Below are 18,225 nucleotides of genomic sequence, written 5' to 3'. Positions count from 1 at the left end.
GGTGTTTGTCTTCTGCCAAACACCGTGCTCAACCCAAAGGTAGAAGATGAATAAGGGGCACCTGGCTGGTTCAGTCGGTAGAGCATGCCATTCTCGGTCTTGGGGTCGTGAGTTCAAGCCCCACATTGGGCATGGAGCCTGTATTTTTTTTAATTTTTTAAATTGTTTATTTTTGAGAGAGAGAGAGGCAGAGCATGAACAGGGAGGGGCAGAGAGAGAGACACACACACAGAATCCGAAGCAGCTCCAGGCTCTGAGCTGTCAGCACAGAGCCTGATGCAGGGCTTGAACCCATGAACTGCGAGATCATGACCTGAGCTGAAGTCAGATGCTTAGCCGACTGAGCCACCTAGGTGCCCCAGTTTTTTAAAAAAATAAATAAATAATTTAAAAATTTAAAATGGCATTTATGTATAAAGATGAATACGACTTTGACCTGTTTTCAAGGCGTTCATAGTCTAGGGATTCGCTCCAGTGAGCCTGACCCACAAGTTCTGTTGGCATCCCCAGTGACCCGGTGACCTGCCCTTGTAGGAGTCAGTAGGACAGCCCAGTCAGTCCTTCCCTGACGAGTCCCTGCAGCATGAGGAAAACGCCGGGGTTATGCTGTCCAATTTGTAGAAGGATACTTGGGTGCCTTGGAGAATAGAGTGCCGTATCCTATATCGGTGTCATTCACAGAACCCAGCCCAGTCATTTCAGTTATCGATCCTGTGATTCCCATATCGATTTGTAGACGACAAGGGGCCGGTCTGCTTTCTTTTGTGGTTCAGATGTCCTTCTTGTTTGTGAGCCCATCTTGTTCCCCATGACGTAGCACCGTGCCTACTGGTCAGTGTTTGGTGAAATGGTGAATTGAGTGAGTGAGGAAGGAATCGAAAGTCAGTGGTTATGGAATCATCTACCCTCTGTGGGCCTGTTTCTTGCCGGCTGAGGAGGAGGAAGCAGCCTTTCTCTGCCCTCTTCCCAGTATGGTCCTTTCTGGCACCCAGGCACCTGTGGGGGGGGGGGTGGGGTGGGGAGGGAGACACAGAAGCCTTGAGGGGAGCAGGAAAAGGGTAAGACCTTTCTCAGCCTTGTACTACTTTCTTACTTATGCTGCCTGGGAATAAAATCCAAACGAGGTGGAATAAGCTCTGTAGAACAGGAAGAATATTTCCCATGATGACTCGGTACCAAACAGCGGTGTTGGGGTTGGCCTTCCTATGTCCCAAAGGTGTTCTGCCCCCAGCCCATGGGCGTTGGTGTGTGTGCCCTAACCCAGTCCTGGTTCACCTGGCTGTGCTGGTCAGGGCCCTGTGCTGGTCCCATCTGCTAACACTCAGCGCAAAAACATTGCATAGGCCACCATCAGATCTTAATTTGGAAAGCCAAGGGAAGCCAGTGCTGACATTTCTGTGTGCCCACATGTGTGAGGCCGTGTGCAGGAGGACTAGGAGAGGTTGCCCCAAGGTTGACACAGATTCCTTAATTACTTCCACTTTGTGGCGTGTTTGAATGAGCGCTAAGTGGACACATAATGAGGGGATCTTCTCTCATCGTAGCATGTGTCATTGGGGAACAAGCCAGAGCCTCCTCCCTGCCTTGCTTCTCACACAAGGGTTGATATATATAGAATGGGAGGGGCAATGTGGAGTTTGGCCTTATGCTGGGGTTGTTTTGCTTTTCTCCTTTCCTCTCCCTTGTTGAGCTGACGCCATCTTTAAGCCATAATTAAGTTTTTCATGTTTTCATGTGGATTTAGGAATGGGGATAGAGTCCCCTTCTGAGAAAACTTGCAAACCTGGTGTGCCCTCCGCCAAGGCAGGGGAGAGGTCTGGTCACTGGACTCTGGGAGAGGAATTTGTTCTGCGCTTTTAGGTGGCTCCAGCACAGTGGTGCAAGCCCACTGGGCTCTTCTGGGAGCTTCAGGCCAAATCCAAGTACCCCAGGGCTACAAATGACTTGGAATCAAAGAACACAGGAAGTCAGAACTCTAATGAACTTTATATATCACCCAGATATGGCCCCATTTTCGGTGGGAAGAGATGAGGCTCAGAAGGGAACAGACTTGTTCAAAACTCAAGCCTGCCTAGTTAGTTAGCAGGTGAACTGAAGCCGGGACCCCTGCCTTCCAATGTCCCAAACACTCAAATGACCAGATGGTAACAATGCCTACCATTTATTGAACACCTGCTGTGTGCAGAGCACAGTGCTGGATCCTTCCCATAAAGTCCTTCATAAGCACCTTACACAGCCCTTTGTAGGTGGTACTCTTGTTCTGTGTTATAGATGAGGAAACTCCAGCTCAGAGAGGTTGCATGAAATCGCCCGTCCGAGGACACAGAGCTAGGGGGCTGTGCCAGGATTTGAATCCAGGCTTGTCAAAAAGTCATGCTCTGCTAGTGTTACTCCCCTGCCTTCCCGTTGCTGCCTTTACTCCCTGTGTCGGCTGCACACTGTTCAAGCTCGACGCATTCTCCCTTAACCTCCGCCAAATGACGGGGAAGGAAACGGGGTCAGTGAGCCACAGTCCTCCTGACATCCCCTCAATGTGAGCAAGCCCCGGGATGTCACTGGCTTCTCTGTCATCCCAAACCTGTGTCATTTCATGCTGAGTTCACACCGCCATGTTCCCTGCCCTCTGGGGACTTTCGGGCTAAGCTGAGCCTGATGTCCCAGCCATCCGTGGAGAGAGGACGTGCAGACAATTGACTAGAAAACACAGACCAAGTTCAGGGGCAGATGGCATTAGCTATGTTGGCAGGACTCAGGCGGCTCCATGCTGCTGTAGGCCGGAGGAGGCTCGGGAGTTCAGGGGCCTCTGGAGGCCCTGTTTGGATAAACAGGGTAGCCGTCTGGGACCAAGTAGATTTCTAGGAGCTGGGAAGGGAGGTAATAATAATATTGTGTAGCTGTGGCTAACACTCGCTATGACTTCCTCTGAATCAGGCACTGCCAATAAGCACGTTCAGTCCTTCTTTTTCCTTTTTTAAGCTTATTTATCTTAAGAAAGAGAGAGCAGGTTCGGGGCAGAGAGAGAGGGAGAGAGAGAATGCAAAGAGAGGGAGAGAGAGAATGCAAAGCAGGCTCTGCATTGTCAGCACAGAGCCTGATGCGGGGCTCGAACTCACGAACCTGAGCTCATGACCTGAGCCGAAACCAAGAGTTGGACATTTAACCAACTGAGCTGCCCAGGTGCCCCAGCACCTTCCACCCTTCTAAAAACTGTATGAGAGTTGGCACAACTCTAGCTTTGTATCACAGCTTTACCACTGGCACTGTGCAGCCTTGGGTAAGTTATTTAATTTCTCTGTGCTTCCATGATGATGATAGTACCTTCTTCTTAGGGTTTTGTGAGGACTTAACACCAGTGTAAGCACAGTGCTTAGAAGAGCACCCAGTAACAGTAAGTGCTTAATACATGTTCAGTATTGTTTGTTATTGAGGGGAGTGCTGTTATTAACATGCCCACTTTACAGATGAGGAAAGGCTATGTGATGTGCCTAAGGTGGTCTAACTGGGATGGGAACCCAGGGAGCTAGATTTCAGAGGTCATGCTCGTAGCCATACATGCCACAACCCTGCCAAGTCCCGAGGTGCCCCAGGGAGGCTGGGAGAGGCAGTGGGAGAACCACTTACAATGCACCAGGCACTGCTCTAGACACTTGAGGTACATCCATGGACAAAACAGGCAAAGACCTTGTGGAGCCTAGTATGTAGCAGTCTGGAACGGTGCAGTGTACAGCCTGTGCAGCTGTATGTGATCTGCATGATGGCCCTGAAGAAGCCCCAAGTCTGGAATATGTCTCCCATCCCAAAGACATCCCAAAGAAGCCAGGCCAGAGCTCTGGCTTCATGGCACCCCATGAGAATACAAACAGCAGCAGTCTGGGGGCCACCCGCTTCACTCCAAATCTTCAGTGCTGGAATAGATGAATAGAAGAGGAAGGTGGTAAACTTTCCCTCGTGGTTCTCCTAGAGAATTACCCCTATACCTCCATACCTGTCTGACCTAGACTCAGCTTCCTCCTGCAGGTTTCTGGAGATTCAACTCTCCCAACTGAGATGAACTGCTTTAGTTCTTCCTGAGAATTCCTGGCCATTTGTTAGCTCTCTGTGCGCTTGCGGGCCACAGGAAGGTCCTGAGGATAAGGATACTAACTCGGGGGAGGTCGGCCTGGTGACTAGGAATCTCTCCAGATCCGACTACCCCACAACGACTCGAGAGTGTTAGCCCGGGAGCTGCGGGGCTGCTAGACATTTCAGCCCTGGGAGGAGGAAGGACCCTGAACCATTTGCTAAACTTCCATGACTGCCCTTCCTTGAACCAGTGGATAGAAACTTCCATGACCAATCCGGAGAAACCCCACTTCAGTGTTGCCCTAAAGCCTTGGCTTCGCAGGTCTTTGTCCCACCCCTTTAAGCAAAGGCTGGCCAATGTTCTTCATAACTTCCCAGAAACAGGGTCTCCCTGGGAAGGCCCAGGGCCTTAGTCCCTCCCTCTGGCACCACTGAATGGACAGAAACCGGAACACAGGAACACAGCGTCTCCACCCCTCCCCATATGCCTCCCCATCCCCTTGATAAGAGGATTAGGGTCTCCTACTGAGAGACTTCCCCCCCCACAATAAGGTTGCTCAGCAGGCTTACACGGAAGGAGCTCTGGGAGAGGCAGTTGAAGAGAGTGAGGCGACACAGACACAATAAGAGGAAGATTAAGTGCTGAGAATTACCCCAGTCATAATATTCCTCGTCCTGAGTCCTCTAAGAGGCGGAAGAAATCAAAAACCCGCCTGCCTGTGTGTGGCTCCCGGGTTGTGGGAGTCCTGTGCTTCAGAGAGAGCTCAAGATAATTAAAGAGTCAGGGCAGAGGGAAGGTCAGTGAGTATGGGGTCATCCAAGCCTTTTGGGGGGAGGGCGACAGGACAGAGAAAGGGTTAGTCTCAGTCGTCCCTTCTCTCCAGAAAATCATTCCATATCCACAGAGGGCTGGAAAAGGAAATAAGTGTGGTGAGAATGATCGAGGTCACATAGATAAGAGAACTTCCGAGCTGGAGGAGGGCTCTGCCCCCTTAGAAGCGGAGGGAGGGCAGCCCTCGTGTTCACATAAAGACTGGCACAGGGGTAGGAGCTTGACCCAAGAAGCCCAGGGCATCCTTCCTGCCTGAGAATCTGGGTTTCCATGGAGGCAGGACGAAGCACAGTGGTGGTAAGCTCCTTGTGATGAAATCAGGCTGTGTGAAAGGCAAACTTCTCATCATGCTTTGAAACTGCCACCCATCACACCAATGAATATTCTTAACATTTGCAGAGCAATTTTTATAAGCTAAGTAATTGCCAGTGATTATTCTATTAAAATTCAATGAAATATGAATCCATAGCATTCCTCTGTTAAGTTTAATTTCTCGTTTAAAAGCCTAACAAAAATTCTGATAAACCACAGAGGTGCCAACTGAGAGCATGTACAGCCATGAAACGGGAGTGGCTTTCTCTCCAAGGTGGTGACAATGTTCCCCAGCTGGTTCGGGGTCAGGTGGGCAAAGGTTTCTCCCTACTCCTACAGTTGTTGTGGTTTTTTAAAAACTTTTTGGCATCAAGAACCTCTTTCAGAACCTGGTTAGCATTATGATATGTCTGCCCAGGCAAAGGGACATAGTCACAACACAAAACTCATATTTGATGATTGGTTTTATGCACCTTCTGAATCTGGTTTGTGAACACAGATTAAGACGCTCTGATCTTCAGGGGTGATATCATCATGGCGTTGGCCAGACAACCTCGGTTTGGACCTTACGTGTTTCTCTCACCAGGTTTTTGGGTTTCCTTGGCCTATAGTGAGGTAATAGGATTTATTACAAATGGGTCAGTTCTGCTCTAAAGCAGAACATTGAGTAAATTATCTTTGAGGTTCCACTCAGCGTTGTGATTCAATGACCTTAAAACAATCTACTGTGCATGGGCGGGTCGGATTTGGTTCTAGGTTTGCCCACATAACAGGATACATGCACTTCGGGTGTCTTCAGACAACACATGGGCACAGCTGCACATATACAGTCTACCCTCCTCTTCGCCTGCCTGGTGTTCCCTCTCACAGGCCTGCGGTTGCCATGACAACTGATCTGGGCTGGTCCTGGTCTAAGGGCAATGTACCTGGGTGTTGCAGAGCTCATCTGGAGCCCAGTGTGCAATGAACACCCCAATGGATGTGTCTGGGACAATTGCCATGGCGACATACAAAGCCAAACACATGTGGGAAACATCTAAGACTTCTTATCCCGGTCTCTTTATTAGCCCGAGGAGCACAGGGATCTAATTTTAAATGAATGCAATTTCAGGGGCGCCCGGGTGGCTCAGTCAGTTAAGTCTCCGACTTCGACTCAGGTCATGATCTCACAGTTCATGAGTTCGAGCCCCGCGTCGGGCTCTGTGCTGAGAGCTCGGATTCTGTGTCTCCCTCTCTCTCTGCCCCTCCCCTGCTCGCACTCTGTCTCTGTCTCTCTCTCAAAAATAAACATTTAAAAAAATTCAGATGAGTGCCATTTCAGAGTACTCTAGCTTAGGTGCTTTCCTTCGGCCTTCCCCTGCTCTAAGGCCGTGAGCAGAGGGAGTAGAGATTTTCCACCTAATTTCTTACATGACCAATGAGAACACATTTCATTACATGGGGAATGTAAGCTTTCTCTTAAGACTACCCAGCAAGTCAAGAAGAGAATCGGGACCCCCAAGACTTGAGAATAGGGAGGTTCCACAGGGATCCTGGACTTTTTGGTATTGCCAAGTCCACTGGAAGTGACCAGGACTTCAGGACAAAGGTCATGAGGTGAACTATCAAGGGACAGGTGGCGCTGTAGATCACCACGGGAGTAATCCTTTGTCCTTGTCCCCACTCCCAGGATTCTGTGGGCCAGTTTTAATGTGGCTGCACTCCTAGACCCCCATGTAGACCTCAGGTACAGTGGGCTTCCAGGTTACAGGGAGCAGGGGTGGGATTAGGCCTGGAACAGACGGCAGGCAGGAGAGCATGAAAGGGCAAGGTTACCAGGCAGTGGACCCAGAGTGGCGAAGGCCTTGAGTGCTGTGTGAGGTCCTCATTGGCCTCTAGACCACCAGGTTTCAGGCTTGGAGAGCCCTGTCCTGCAACCGGGCACACTGGGCTTCACGCTCGGGTCCTGTTTCCTTGTATGATAAGAGGTGACTTCCCAGGGCCTACTGTCTGCCCCTCCCGTTTCACAGAACAGGTAGGCTCATGCCTGCTGCATCCCCATCCTGTTGGCATAGAGGCTTATGGGAGATGCATCCAGGCTGCTGTGAATGCTGAGGAACTCTACAGTTTAGAATCTCAGCCTTTCTACCCTCCTAGAAGCTCTCTCTCCCTGAGACAGGCCAGAGGGTAGACTAAGGCCTGTGGCTCCACTCCCAGCCTTTGGTTTTCTGAGCCTCACTTTCTCCAACAGGCAGGCAAATAGCAAATCTCTTCCGAGCTTACACTCCTGACCTTGTGGCCCAGAAGAAAAATTTCCAGCCCTTGGGCTCAGAGAGCTTCCTGGGGACCAGAGAGGCCCAGCCAGGGCCTTGCAGGATCTATAGAAATGGCACAACTACCAATGCCCTGGCAAAGCAAAGGTAGCGCCCAGGCTGGGAGGAGGCAAGTGGATCAATCTGGGAACGCTTCCTGGATGAGGACCTTGGAGGTGTGAGTAAGCTGGCACATCCAGGTTGGACCACTATGCCTACTGGCCTTTTTCTTCTGCAGATGGCAGTGAAGGGAGGAGCTCAAATTCCAGTGGGGACTGTCACATGTGTCGGGGAGCCTGGGCTCTGAGGACACCTGGTCTACTCTTGCCTCTGTCTCCCAGAGGTGTAGCAAAACTCTCCCCACGCCTCCGAGTAGAGCAGAGGTAGAGATGTCGGGAAGGAGAGGGCCTCAGTTGTGCTATGTCCCAAGGTCATTCCCCTGAAGAATTGGAGCTTCCCTTGAAGGGGCAAAGAGAGGGTCTGCTGGCCTCCCTGTGGCCCAAGGGCTGCAGAGAAGGAAGAAAAGACGCTGCCAGGCCATCATCCCAGGGCCTGGTTCCCATTCCAGCACACCAGCTGCAGTGTCTCTCGCCACGGGGTATTGAGAGGTCACCGCTGTTTACAATCCCCCACACATCTGTTCTGAGTCACGCATTCATTCACTTAGTCGTCATTTTCCAGCTATTTCTGAGAGCCCACTATGTGCAAAGAGCTGTGATGGGTTTTGAGAAAAAATTCATCGTCGGTAGACCAACCAAAGATGGACCCTTGGGAAATACAAATGAGCGAAGAAAAAACGTTTGAAGAAAAAGCGCTGGAGGTTAGGAAGTTATTAAAGTGGCTGCGGCGAACTGTGTGGAGAGGGTCGGAGAAGGCGTCCTAGAGGTTCCATCTGGCCTCGGGAAGGGCCAGGGAGAACAGAAGACTCCAATCCTTTTTCTAAAACTGGCTGCTTCTAAAGTCTTCCCTTGTGATTGATGGCAAGTCCAGTCTTAGGATTATCCGGGCCAAAATCCTTGGGATAAGTTCAATTCCTACCAGTCCCACACACCCACTCCCGGTCTATCAGCAAATTCTAATGGCTTCAAAATATAACCAGAGTCACCAGCCACTTCCAAGCCACTGTCCTCTCTTACCTCGGTTGTTGTGACTGCTTTTGCCCATGGGCCCAGCACAGCAGCCAAAGTGACCCTTTTGACGGGGGAAGCCAGGTCATGTCACCCCTCTGTTCCAAACCTGCCAGTGACTCTCCATCCTACTCAGAGTAAAATGCCACGTCCTTGTAATGACCTAGAAGGCCCTCCACGCACTGCCTCCAGTTACATCTTGGACTTCACTGCCCGTCACGGTCCCCTCCTTCCTTTCCAGCCACGCTGGTCTCCTTGCAGTCGTTCTGATGGGCCAGGCTCATTCTCCCACAGGGCATTTGCTTGGGCTGTTCCCTCTGCCTGGACATTCCTCCCCCAGATAGCCATATAAATTGCTCCTTCCCTTCCTTCAGAGTTTTACTCAAATGTCACCTTCTTACTGAAGTCTTTGGCCATCATATCGAAAATTCAACCCCTGCTCCTGGATATTTCATATTCCCCTTCCTGCTTTGTTTTATTCCTGAGAACTTTGCAGTAGCTAACATTGCTGTCTGATTTACTGCCCGTGTCTCCCTTAGAATGGGAGTTCCACGAGGGCAGGCATTTGGGTCTGTCCTCCACCACTCCTCATGGCTGGCATATGGAAGGCACTGAACAGGAGGCGAGCAATGGGGAGAGGGTTCTCTGGACGCAGACAAGACTGTGCCGAGCATCAGCTAGGCCAGCAGCCTCCAGCCTGGCCTTGTGCACATTTTGAGCGTCCCGGAGGTCCCTACTGATGGGTGAAATGACGTAGGGGGGTGACACGGCAGAGAAAAGGGCAGAAGGAGGTGAGGAGCAATGCTGGAGGACTTTCCACAGAGACATCGGTATTGGAATCTGCTAGGGAGGTGATGAAAACAACCTCATCCCAGGGATCTGAGCAGGGCAGACTTAAAGACGGTGCTTGTCACTCGGTTGGCCTGGCCCCAGGTGGGTGGGCTAGGCTTGCAAAGCCATGTGACTAGGCGCCTAGCCTTTGCTCTCCAGATCATGACTGTGAGCTCATATCAAGAAAACTCTTCCCTCCTCCCTGCTCTGACTGGGCCCTTGGGGGAGCCACGTGTGGGCTCACCTGCCCACTATCCCCTCCCTCAGATCCCCTTTCAAGGTCAGCATGGTAGAGGCATCCTAAGCTCTTCTTTCTACCTTCTTCTCTCCTCTCTCCCCAGTCCAATGGGTAGGAGACCCCCCACAGACAACCTGGATTGCATCTGTTTCCCGGCACATGGTGTGAGAATGTAAAATCACACAGCAAGCCTTTCCTTGGCTGTCTGCCTATATCTTCATTCCCCAGATTGCTTCAAGTTCTTGGTCAACACATGTGGTCAAATCACTCATCCCACCCCATCACAGAAACTGCTATTACCTTTGGAGATAGAGGAGTGGGATGGCGAGTGCTTCTGGGGAGCTGGGACCTGGGGACTTTCATGATTCTAAACCAGCCTCTTTTCCCACCTCCTCTTTGGAGACTGGGCAGGATCCAGTTGACCTCCACAGGGCACTGACATCACCAAGACCCACTTCCTGCCCAGCCAGGCCTCTCCCTCATCACATAGGATCTCTCTCATCGGACCATCGCCAGCCTATCTGTTCTGCAGCTGGGGAAAGAGGAAATGGCAGAGTGGGAGGGGCTCGGGGCGGGTTTGGGGATGGTGTGACAGGGCAGGTCCCTCTCTTTTTAGGAATCACTCTAGGAAACATTCTGCACATATTGGCTTTATCGACTGATGCTGGAATGGCTGTTGCCACGGCAGCAGAGGCTCCCACTGCAGTAGAGGATGGTGGGAAACTCAAGGGATGTGAAAGGAATCAAAAAAGAACCAGATAGAGGGAAAGGTCGCATTAGGGAGCGTCTGAAAGTTCCAAGATGCCAAGGTGACATTTTTTTTTTAATTTTTAAGGAATATTTTATTTATTTTTGAGAGTGAGAAAGAGCGTGAGTGGGGGGAGGGGCAGAGAGAGAGAGAGAGACAGAATCTGAAGCAAGATTCAGGCTCTGAGCTGTCAGCACAGAGCCTGATGCGGGGCTCGAACCCATGAACCGTGAGATCACGACCTGAGCCGAAGTCTGTTGCTTAATCCCAAGATGGCTATTTAAAGAGGCTACCACATGGCCATGGCCCTGCCCTTTAGAGAGTGGCGGCGGGAAGATGAGCAGTACCAGGCGGATGAGAGAGAACTAGCACTCAAGGGGATTAGCACTGAATTAACTCATGAGATGAGCATGGAAGGTGTTTTCTATCTCATAAGCTGACAGGTGGCCTCTCATGCAGGAGTGAGTTAGAGGGGAGGGCGGAGGGGGGCAAGCGCCTCACTTCTGGACAATCTTCTTGAAGGAGGCAGAGTTTCAGGAGCTGCTTATTGAAGGAAAAGAAAGGACTTGGGGTTTGGGGCACAGGATATCCCTCGAGAGGAGGCACAGAGGAATAAAGAGGAGGATCAGACCAGGCTGGAATACAGGAACCAGTGAGGGTGGAAGATGACTGGAAGAAAGGAGGATCAGGGGCAGTGGGCCTCTGGGGACGAGGACGTGCAGGTGACGGAGCAACAAGTGGGAAAGCGCTTCATGGCAATCCTGAAGATTAATTTTCCAGGAGCAAAGCTACAAACCTACCAGAGACAGAGGCCAAATGAACCTCGGGGAGAACGTGTCAAGTTTGCTTGCAGCAGGAAGCAATGGGTGGAACGGACCACAGCCAAAATAATGTTTCTTCGGTCCGATGGCAACCAGTCACTCTCTCCTTGTCCGCTAAAGAGATGATTCTACGTGCAGGGAAAGAACCTAGAGACAACAAGCAAGGGCTACTGTAACCTGGTCAATCAGAGAACAAGTGTCCCCAGATTCTTGAATTGCTATTTTTAGGAAAGGTGAGGTTCCCCTGTGAATTAGGTGTGTGTCCTGCAAATTAGGGAATTGACCTCGGAGTGAGGATGAGGACTTTAAAAGCGATGGATTGTTTGCTATTTCATTCAAGGTGGCCCGCGGGAGGGGGAAGAAAGGGCGTGGTTATCCAGAGACTTGGCACCATCAATCGGGCTCAGTCCGTTCCTTGAGCTGGGATCTTGTGTTTGGGCATAAGCACGAGTACCTCACGTGTACCCAGAGAGAAAATTTCAAGACTGGCTTCCTCCTTTGGGCACTCTCTGTGCCCGGGGCAAGTTCTGACATGATACCACCTAAGTCCCTTGAACCAGATCTTTATTGCTTGTCATTTCCTATCTGAAATCACAAGCCTTGGTTCCACCCCCGAGTTTCCTAAGCGCTAGACACAGACTCCGAGGCCGGTCTGCATGTGCCCTCTGGACCTTCTGGTAAATTTTTGCACCCAGCTCCTTTGAGGTCTCAGGGCGTGAGCCTGGACAACCTCCTGCTTCCTGCTCTCTTGATCTGAACCCTTTCCTTACTTATACTGCTTAGTATTCTAGAAAGCCTTCACCACCTCCTCCACCTGTCCTGCCTGCCAGCAGTCTCTTATTGTTACACTCACAGGTATCCAGCACCTACTAAGGAAGTACCAGACTTTGGGATTACAGCAGTGAATGAGACAGCCAGGGTTCCTGCTCTCCAGGGTTCAGTCTCCCTCTTGTCATCCCTGTAATTAATATACATGGACCTGTGTCTGCCTATCTGTGATGAATGTGTTGGTGTATGTGACATTGCTTTTTCACAGGGTCAGGATGATTGTTTTCCCAAATCTGTATTGTCTATTTTGTATTCCCTGTTAGATACCGAGTTCTTTCAGGTCAGAATCTCCATCTTTCTCTGTATCAATCAAGGCCCAGCCAAGGGCCCATGTTTCTTACCAAACACCCCTCTGCTTGAGAACTCTGTGTTCTTGGTACTGTGGTAAGCACATCCTCTTGGTTATGATCCCTGTCCTTGCAGAGTTTGTGGCATCTCAGTCCAGCCCTAGGATTATGGAAGGCAGAGTTCTGGGGACACTATCAGGACCCAAGGGTCATACAGGGTACAGGCCCCGTGTATAGCGCTTGGCCCTCCAAATCCATTTTACTGACCCAGATGCTCCATGCAAGGTGGTGAGAGACACAGTGCTGCATGCAGAAAGCTCCAGTGCTGGTGGGGGAGGCAGACATGTACACAAATACCTCTCACACCAGGCGGGCTGTGATGATTAGTGCTAGGAGAGGGGGTGAACCATGAGACTCAGGCACAGGGTTCTTTAGAGTCTAAGGAGACAGGCAGGAAGCTAGAGAGAGGGAGGTTGGGGACGGGGTGGGCAGATAATCTGACAGCTGGCACGTTTTGGCAAAGAGTTCTTGGGATGCCTGGCTGGGTCATTTGGAAGAGTATGCAAGTCTTGATCTCAGAGTCGTGAGTTCAAGCCCCATGTTGGGTGTAGAGCTTACTAAAAAAATAAACTTAAAAAAAAAAAAAAAAGAGTTCTTAGGGCTTTGCAGTCCCTAGTGTGTGGCTCCATCTGGGGCCTACCCCTCCTGGAACAAACTTTGTTTCTAGAGACACCCCCTCTGCTTTCTCCTGTCCCTCACTTTCTTTTTTTATTTTATTTTACTTTATCTTATTTTATCTTATTTTATCTTATTTTATTTTTTTATTATTTTAACTTTACATCCAAATTAGTTAGCATATAGTGCAACCCTGATTTCAGGAGTAGATTCCTTAGGGCCTCTCCCCCATTTAGCCCATCCCCCCTCCCACATCCCCTCCAGCGACCCTCAGTTTGTTCTCCATATTTATGAGTCTCTTCTGTTTTGTCCCCCTCCCTGTTTTTATATGATTTTTGTTTCCCTTCCCTTACGTTCATCTGTTTTGTCTCTTAAAGCCCTCCTAGGGGTGAAGTCGTATGATGTTTGTCTTTCTCTGACTGACTGACTTCACTTAGCATAATAGCCTCCAGTTCCATCCACGTAGTTGCAAAGGGCAAGATTTCATTCTTTTTGATTGCCGTGTACTACTCCACTGCATATCTATACCACATCTTTATCCGTTCATCCATCGATGGACATTTGGGCTCTTTCCATACTTTGGCTATTGTGGATAGTGATGCTATAAACATGGGGGTGCATGTGTCCCTTGGAAACAGCACTCCTGTATCCCGTGGATAAATGCCTAGTAGTGCAATTGCTGGCTCTAGGGTAGTTCTATTTTTAGTTGTTGTTTTTTTTTTTAACGTTTATTTATTTTTGGGACAGAGAGAGACAGAGCATGAACGGGGGAGGGGCAGAGAGAGAGGGAGACACAGAATCCGAAGCAGGCTCCAGGCTCTGAGCCATCAGCCCAGAGCCCGACGCGGGGCTCGAACTCACGAACCGCGAGATCGTGACCGGAGCCGAAGTCGGACGCTCAACCGACTGAGCCACCCAGGCGCCCCTCTATTCTTAGTTTTTTGAGGAATCTCCCTACTGTTTTCCAGAGTGGCTGCACCAGCTTGCGTTCCCACTGTCCCTCACTTTCTTGCCTCAGAACCATTTGCTCAGGCAGCTTGGTGCTGACTTGGGAAGCCATGGGAAAATGGGTGGTGTCGCCCTCTACTGAGGGACAGCTCTGGGCAAACTGCTGCCTGCTCCAACCCTCTTGGTCTCTGTCTCTTCGACCCAATCTTTCCTCCCAGAGCCCAGGTGGGAGGGGGTTAAAGGGGCTAGGAAAATGTCGTCTTTTTAAATTGCTCTGCAGTCCCACTTTAGATCAGCCTGGCAGGGGACCCGTCCTAAGCCTCCAACTGATTTGCTAGGTTTGACAAAGCGCTTTACGGTTCCAAAGTCCTTTTGCCCATTAAGCTGGTGTTATAATCACTGTAAGAGAAGAGAGCAAGCCAAAGGGGCACAATGACTTTGACAAGGTCATGCAGTCAATAGAATGGGAACCTAATGTCCTGATCCCAAGAGTTGGTCGCTTCCTCCATGCCCCTCCCCAGTGAGTTCTGAGCCTGTCTTTCCCCGGCCACATCAGTCCCATCCCCTTTGCCCTACCTCAGGAAGTATCCCCTACCTCAGGAGGGCGGCCATGAACCTCCGAGACTGAAGTAAGATGGTACCGGGAGTTTCCAGGAGGGAAACCGCAACGTTTTGGAGTGAGGGTGGGGGGAACCAGCAACCTGGATACTACTGCTCCCCTATCCCTCTCCCAACATCTCTCCCGGACCCCACGAACCCACCTTTCCTCCTGCATCATGAGCTGCCCGGTCTCAGTCCCTTTTCCCTGCGCCCCACATCTCCTCAAGAGATCCTTTCCACGGCCCCCCACACTCTGGGCGCGGCAGGAGATTACCGTGCCCTGCGAGAACCTGTCCCACCTCCGCGTGGAAAGCCAGGAGAAAAACTGGTGGGATCCTTTATCTACCCCCGACCCCCTACTCATCCGCCCCTGGATCTCCGCAGCAAATACCACCCCCTCCCGAGCCAGAAATAGACACACGCTCGCTCTCCCCCACCTCCCTCCCTTGCGCACACTCCTCCCCTCCGCCTGTTTGCTCCTCCGCCTTCCCCTCCCCTTCTTCCTGCGCTCGGAGCTGCAGCCTGCAGCCTCTACTCAAGCTGGCGGGCGGAGTGCCGCGAGGGCGCTGCCCGGCAGTGCTCTGCCTGCAGGACTGACAGGCGGGCAGGCGGAGGGCCGGGATCCGGGCCTCGAAGCACCTCTGAGCGCCCGTGGAGCTGCCGTGCTTCCTTTCTTCCTTTGATTGATTTGTAAATTTTAATTTGTATTTTCCCCGCCCCGCCCCTTTCCCTCCGACCCCGCCCCATCGCTCCACGGTTTCCTCGCTCTTTCCTTTTCCCCGCTTCCTTCCCTGCGTTTCTTTCCCCTGCGCCCTCGCTCGCCTTTCTCCCTCCTCCCTCGTTTCCTCCCCCTTCCTCTCCCCATCTTCCTCGGTTTCTTCCGTCCTTTCTCTCCCCCTCCCCTCCCCCGCCTCCTTTTCCCTGCGCTCCCGCCCCCCCCCCTCCGCCCCCGCCCCCGCCGTGCCTGCAGACGCGCGGATCGTCCATGCGCTCCTCGCGGGCAGAATGCTGGGCAGCAGCGTCAAGAGCGTGCAGCCCGAGGTGGAGCTGAGCGGCGGCGGCGGCGGGGACGAGGGCGCGGACGAGCCTCGGGGCGCCGGTAGGAAGGCTGCAGCGGCGGACGGCAGAGGCATGCTGCCCAAGCGCGCCAAGGCGCCCGGCGGCGGTGGCGGCATGGCCAAGGCCAGTGCGGCCGAGCTGAAGGTCTTCAAGTCCGGCAGCGTGGACAGCCGAGTCCCCGGCGGGCCGCCCGCCTCCAACCTGCGCAAGCAGAAGTCGCTCACCAACCTCTCGTTCCTCACCGACTCGGAGAAAAAGCTGCAGCTCTATGAGCCCGAGTGGAGCGACGATATGGCCAAGGCGCCCAAGGGCTTGGGCAAGGCGGGGTCCAAAGGCCGCGAGGCTCCGCTTATGTCCAAGACGCTGTCCAAGTCGGAGCACTCGCTCTTCCAGGCAAAGGGCAGCCCGGCGGGCGGCGCCAAGACCCCCCTGGCTCCCCTCGCGCCCAGCCTGGGAAAGCCGAGCCGGATCCCGCGCGGCCCCTACGCCGAGGTCAAGCCGCTCAGCAAGGCTCCTGAGGCAGCCGTGAGCGACGACGGCAAGTCGGACGACGAGCTGCTCTCCAGCAAGGCCAAGGCGCAAAAGGGCTCCGGGCCGGTGCCCTCCGCCAAGGGCCAGGAGGAACGCGCCTTCCTCAAGGTGGACCCCGAGCTTGTGGTGACCGTGCTGGGAGACCTGGAGCAGCTGCTCTTCAGCCAGATGCTGGGTAAGTCTTGCCTCCCCGCCCCACCCCTGGCTTTCTCCTGGTCAGCTGCAAGGGAAGGTGGGGGAGAGCGGAGCCCCTTCTCTTTCTCCTCCTCCCGAGAGGGCTCTCCAGATTTCGGCCAGGTTGTAAGGGGGCATTGGGCCCAGATGTGCAGGGCTGGCCTACCTCCAGATGAGCGTGGCTAAAGTGCATCTTCTTAAAGATGTCACCAGGCAGGAGCCCAGGCTCTGCTCTGGCCTGCTTGAGGTGAGACTGGACAATGGTGTGGCGCTCACACGTTCTCAGAAATAGAGCCTATTAGCTTCCTCTATTTTTAAAGCCCAGAATCCTAATATGGCACAATCTGGGGCTGATGGAGACCTCGGTTGTGTTGTGCTCTGTGCTTGGCGAGAGAGCATCCAGCATTGCTAGGGGAGAGTCCAGTGAGAGCCCGGATCTAGAGGACAGATGTGGGGAAAGCAGATGTGAGGGCTGTTTGGCCCCAGAGCCGAACTGAGGCTCCACTTCCTCTGTGGATCCCCGATGGGAGCGCGAGTCGGATTTCCCGGGTGTGGGGGTTCTGGCAAGGAGACACGTCTGGGGCCAGGGGGCGGGCGGGCGGCCAGCTGCGCGCATCTGGATGTGCGTCCTATACCTCGGCCCAGGCTTGGGCCCAAAACCCTACCCCCAGGTTTTTTTGTTTTTGGCTTTTATTTTTTATTTTTTATTTTTTATTTTTGGAGAGTGTGGAAAGGTCTGGGCTTTCGCGCGGAGACTCCTGGTTGACTGGGAAGCCTTTGCCCTTTGGCTAATAGAAGCCGAGCGGGCGGGAAGGAAGGAACAAAGCTTGCCCGGGCGGAGGAAGCGCAGAGAGCTGCTCCATTGTTCTCCGAGCTTGAAGAGTCTATGCAAAAAACCCGGAGCGGGCCCCGGAACTGCGTTTGCTTTCCCCGGAGAGCCCTCTCCCTGAGAGAGATAGATCCGGGATGTGCAGGACTCAGGGCTGCCGCGCCTCGGGGGCAGGCACGGGTCGTGCCGGGACCATGGGAGGGCGGCGGCAAGGCCTGGAGCCCGAACGGGCCGCCTTGGCTCCGCGGACTTGTTGCGGTGGCTGGGATGTGGGTCCTCCGGCGCCGAGGGACCCGAGCTTCCCGGGTACCAGGCAGGCTGCCCGCCCCGCTGGGGGCTGGGAAGGGGCGTGTCCGTGCGCGTGTGAAGGGGCGGGGCCGACGCGGGCTGCGGTCCGGGGACCGGCTGGACGCGATGGGGCGGGTGGGGGTGGATGGAGGGTGGGGGTGTTCGACTGGCAGCTCTGGAGAAGACTGGTTGGATCTGCTCTTGTCACCCCAGGATCCCCAGACTCCGGAGTGGCCAGCATGAGGAACCGCTGACCTGGGGCAAGAGGCCTTTGGAGCTTTGGATTGGGGGCCTCTCATAGCAGGCCGCGTGTGGGCTTTGCAGGGACAGTCAGGAGACAGGACAAGGGCAAAGAGGGGAAGAGCAGCCTTTTCCCTCGGAGAGCCCCTCCAGAAGGCCTCTGCAGGGACAAGTGGGGATTGGGGGGTTGCGGGGGGACAGAAGCTGACAGGGCAGCCTCTCCCTGCAAAGGGAGTGTGCCACCCCTGTGCTGAGTGCCCTCCTCAAGGAGCTTACGGTCTAATGGGGTGAGACAGATAATGAAGAAATAAAATAATTCCAGACACAGAGAGGACTATGGAGAAAATGAAAGGGGACCCTGTGTTAGAGGAGAACTGGAAAGGAGAGGTCTTTAAGCTTAAGGAGGTGATAATTGAATTGTGACTGAGGCCAGAGGAGGCACCAGGCAGGCAGACTGCGGGAGGAACATTCCCTGGGCACTAAGAGCACTAAGAAGCGGGTGTG

The 18,225-nt window shown here is 53.0% G+C and overlaps 1 protein-coding gene across 6 annotated transcripts in view; it reads left to right on the top strand.

Annotated features, from left to right (window-relative positions):
- NAV1 (neuron navigator 1) overlaps positions 1-18,225 on the top strand; it is a 173,195-nt gene that overhangs the window by 9,654 nt on the left and 145,316 nt on the right. For 5 of the 6 annotated variants that reach the window (XM_047076695.1, XM_047076694.1, XM_047076693.1 and 2 more), the window contains exon 3: positions 15,571-16,365. The exons of the other annotated variant lie outside the window; for it this stretch is intronic. In XM_047076695.1, coding sequence (XP_046932651.1) covers positions 15,571-16,365 — 795 coding nt within the window. The remainder of the gene's footprint in view (positions 1-15,570; positions 16,366-18,225) is intronic. 6 annotated transcript variants of the gene reach the window in all.

Source organism: Lynx rufus, unplaced genomic scaffold (assembly GCF_022079265.1).
Source record: "Lynx rufus isolate CCGP_SWC_20201006 ecotype Redwood Valley unplaced genomic scaffold, mLynRuf1.p SCAF_15, whole genome shotgun sequence".
Classification (NCBI taxonomy): Eukaryota; Metazoa; Chordata; class Mammalia; order Carnivora; family Felidae; genus Lynx; species Lynx rufus.
The sequence above is the reverse complement of the archived record's forward strand: the minus strand, read 5'-3'. Positions and strand labels throughout refer to the sequence as shown.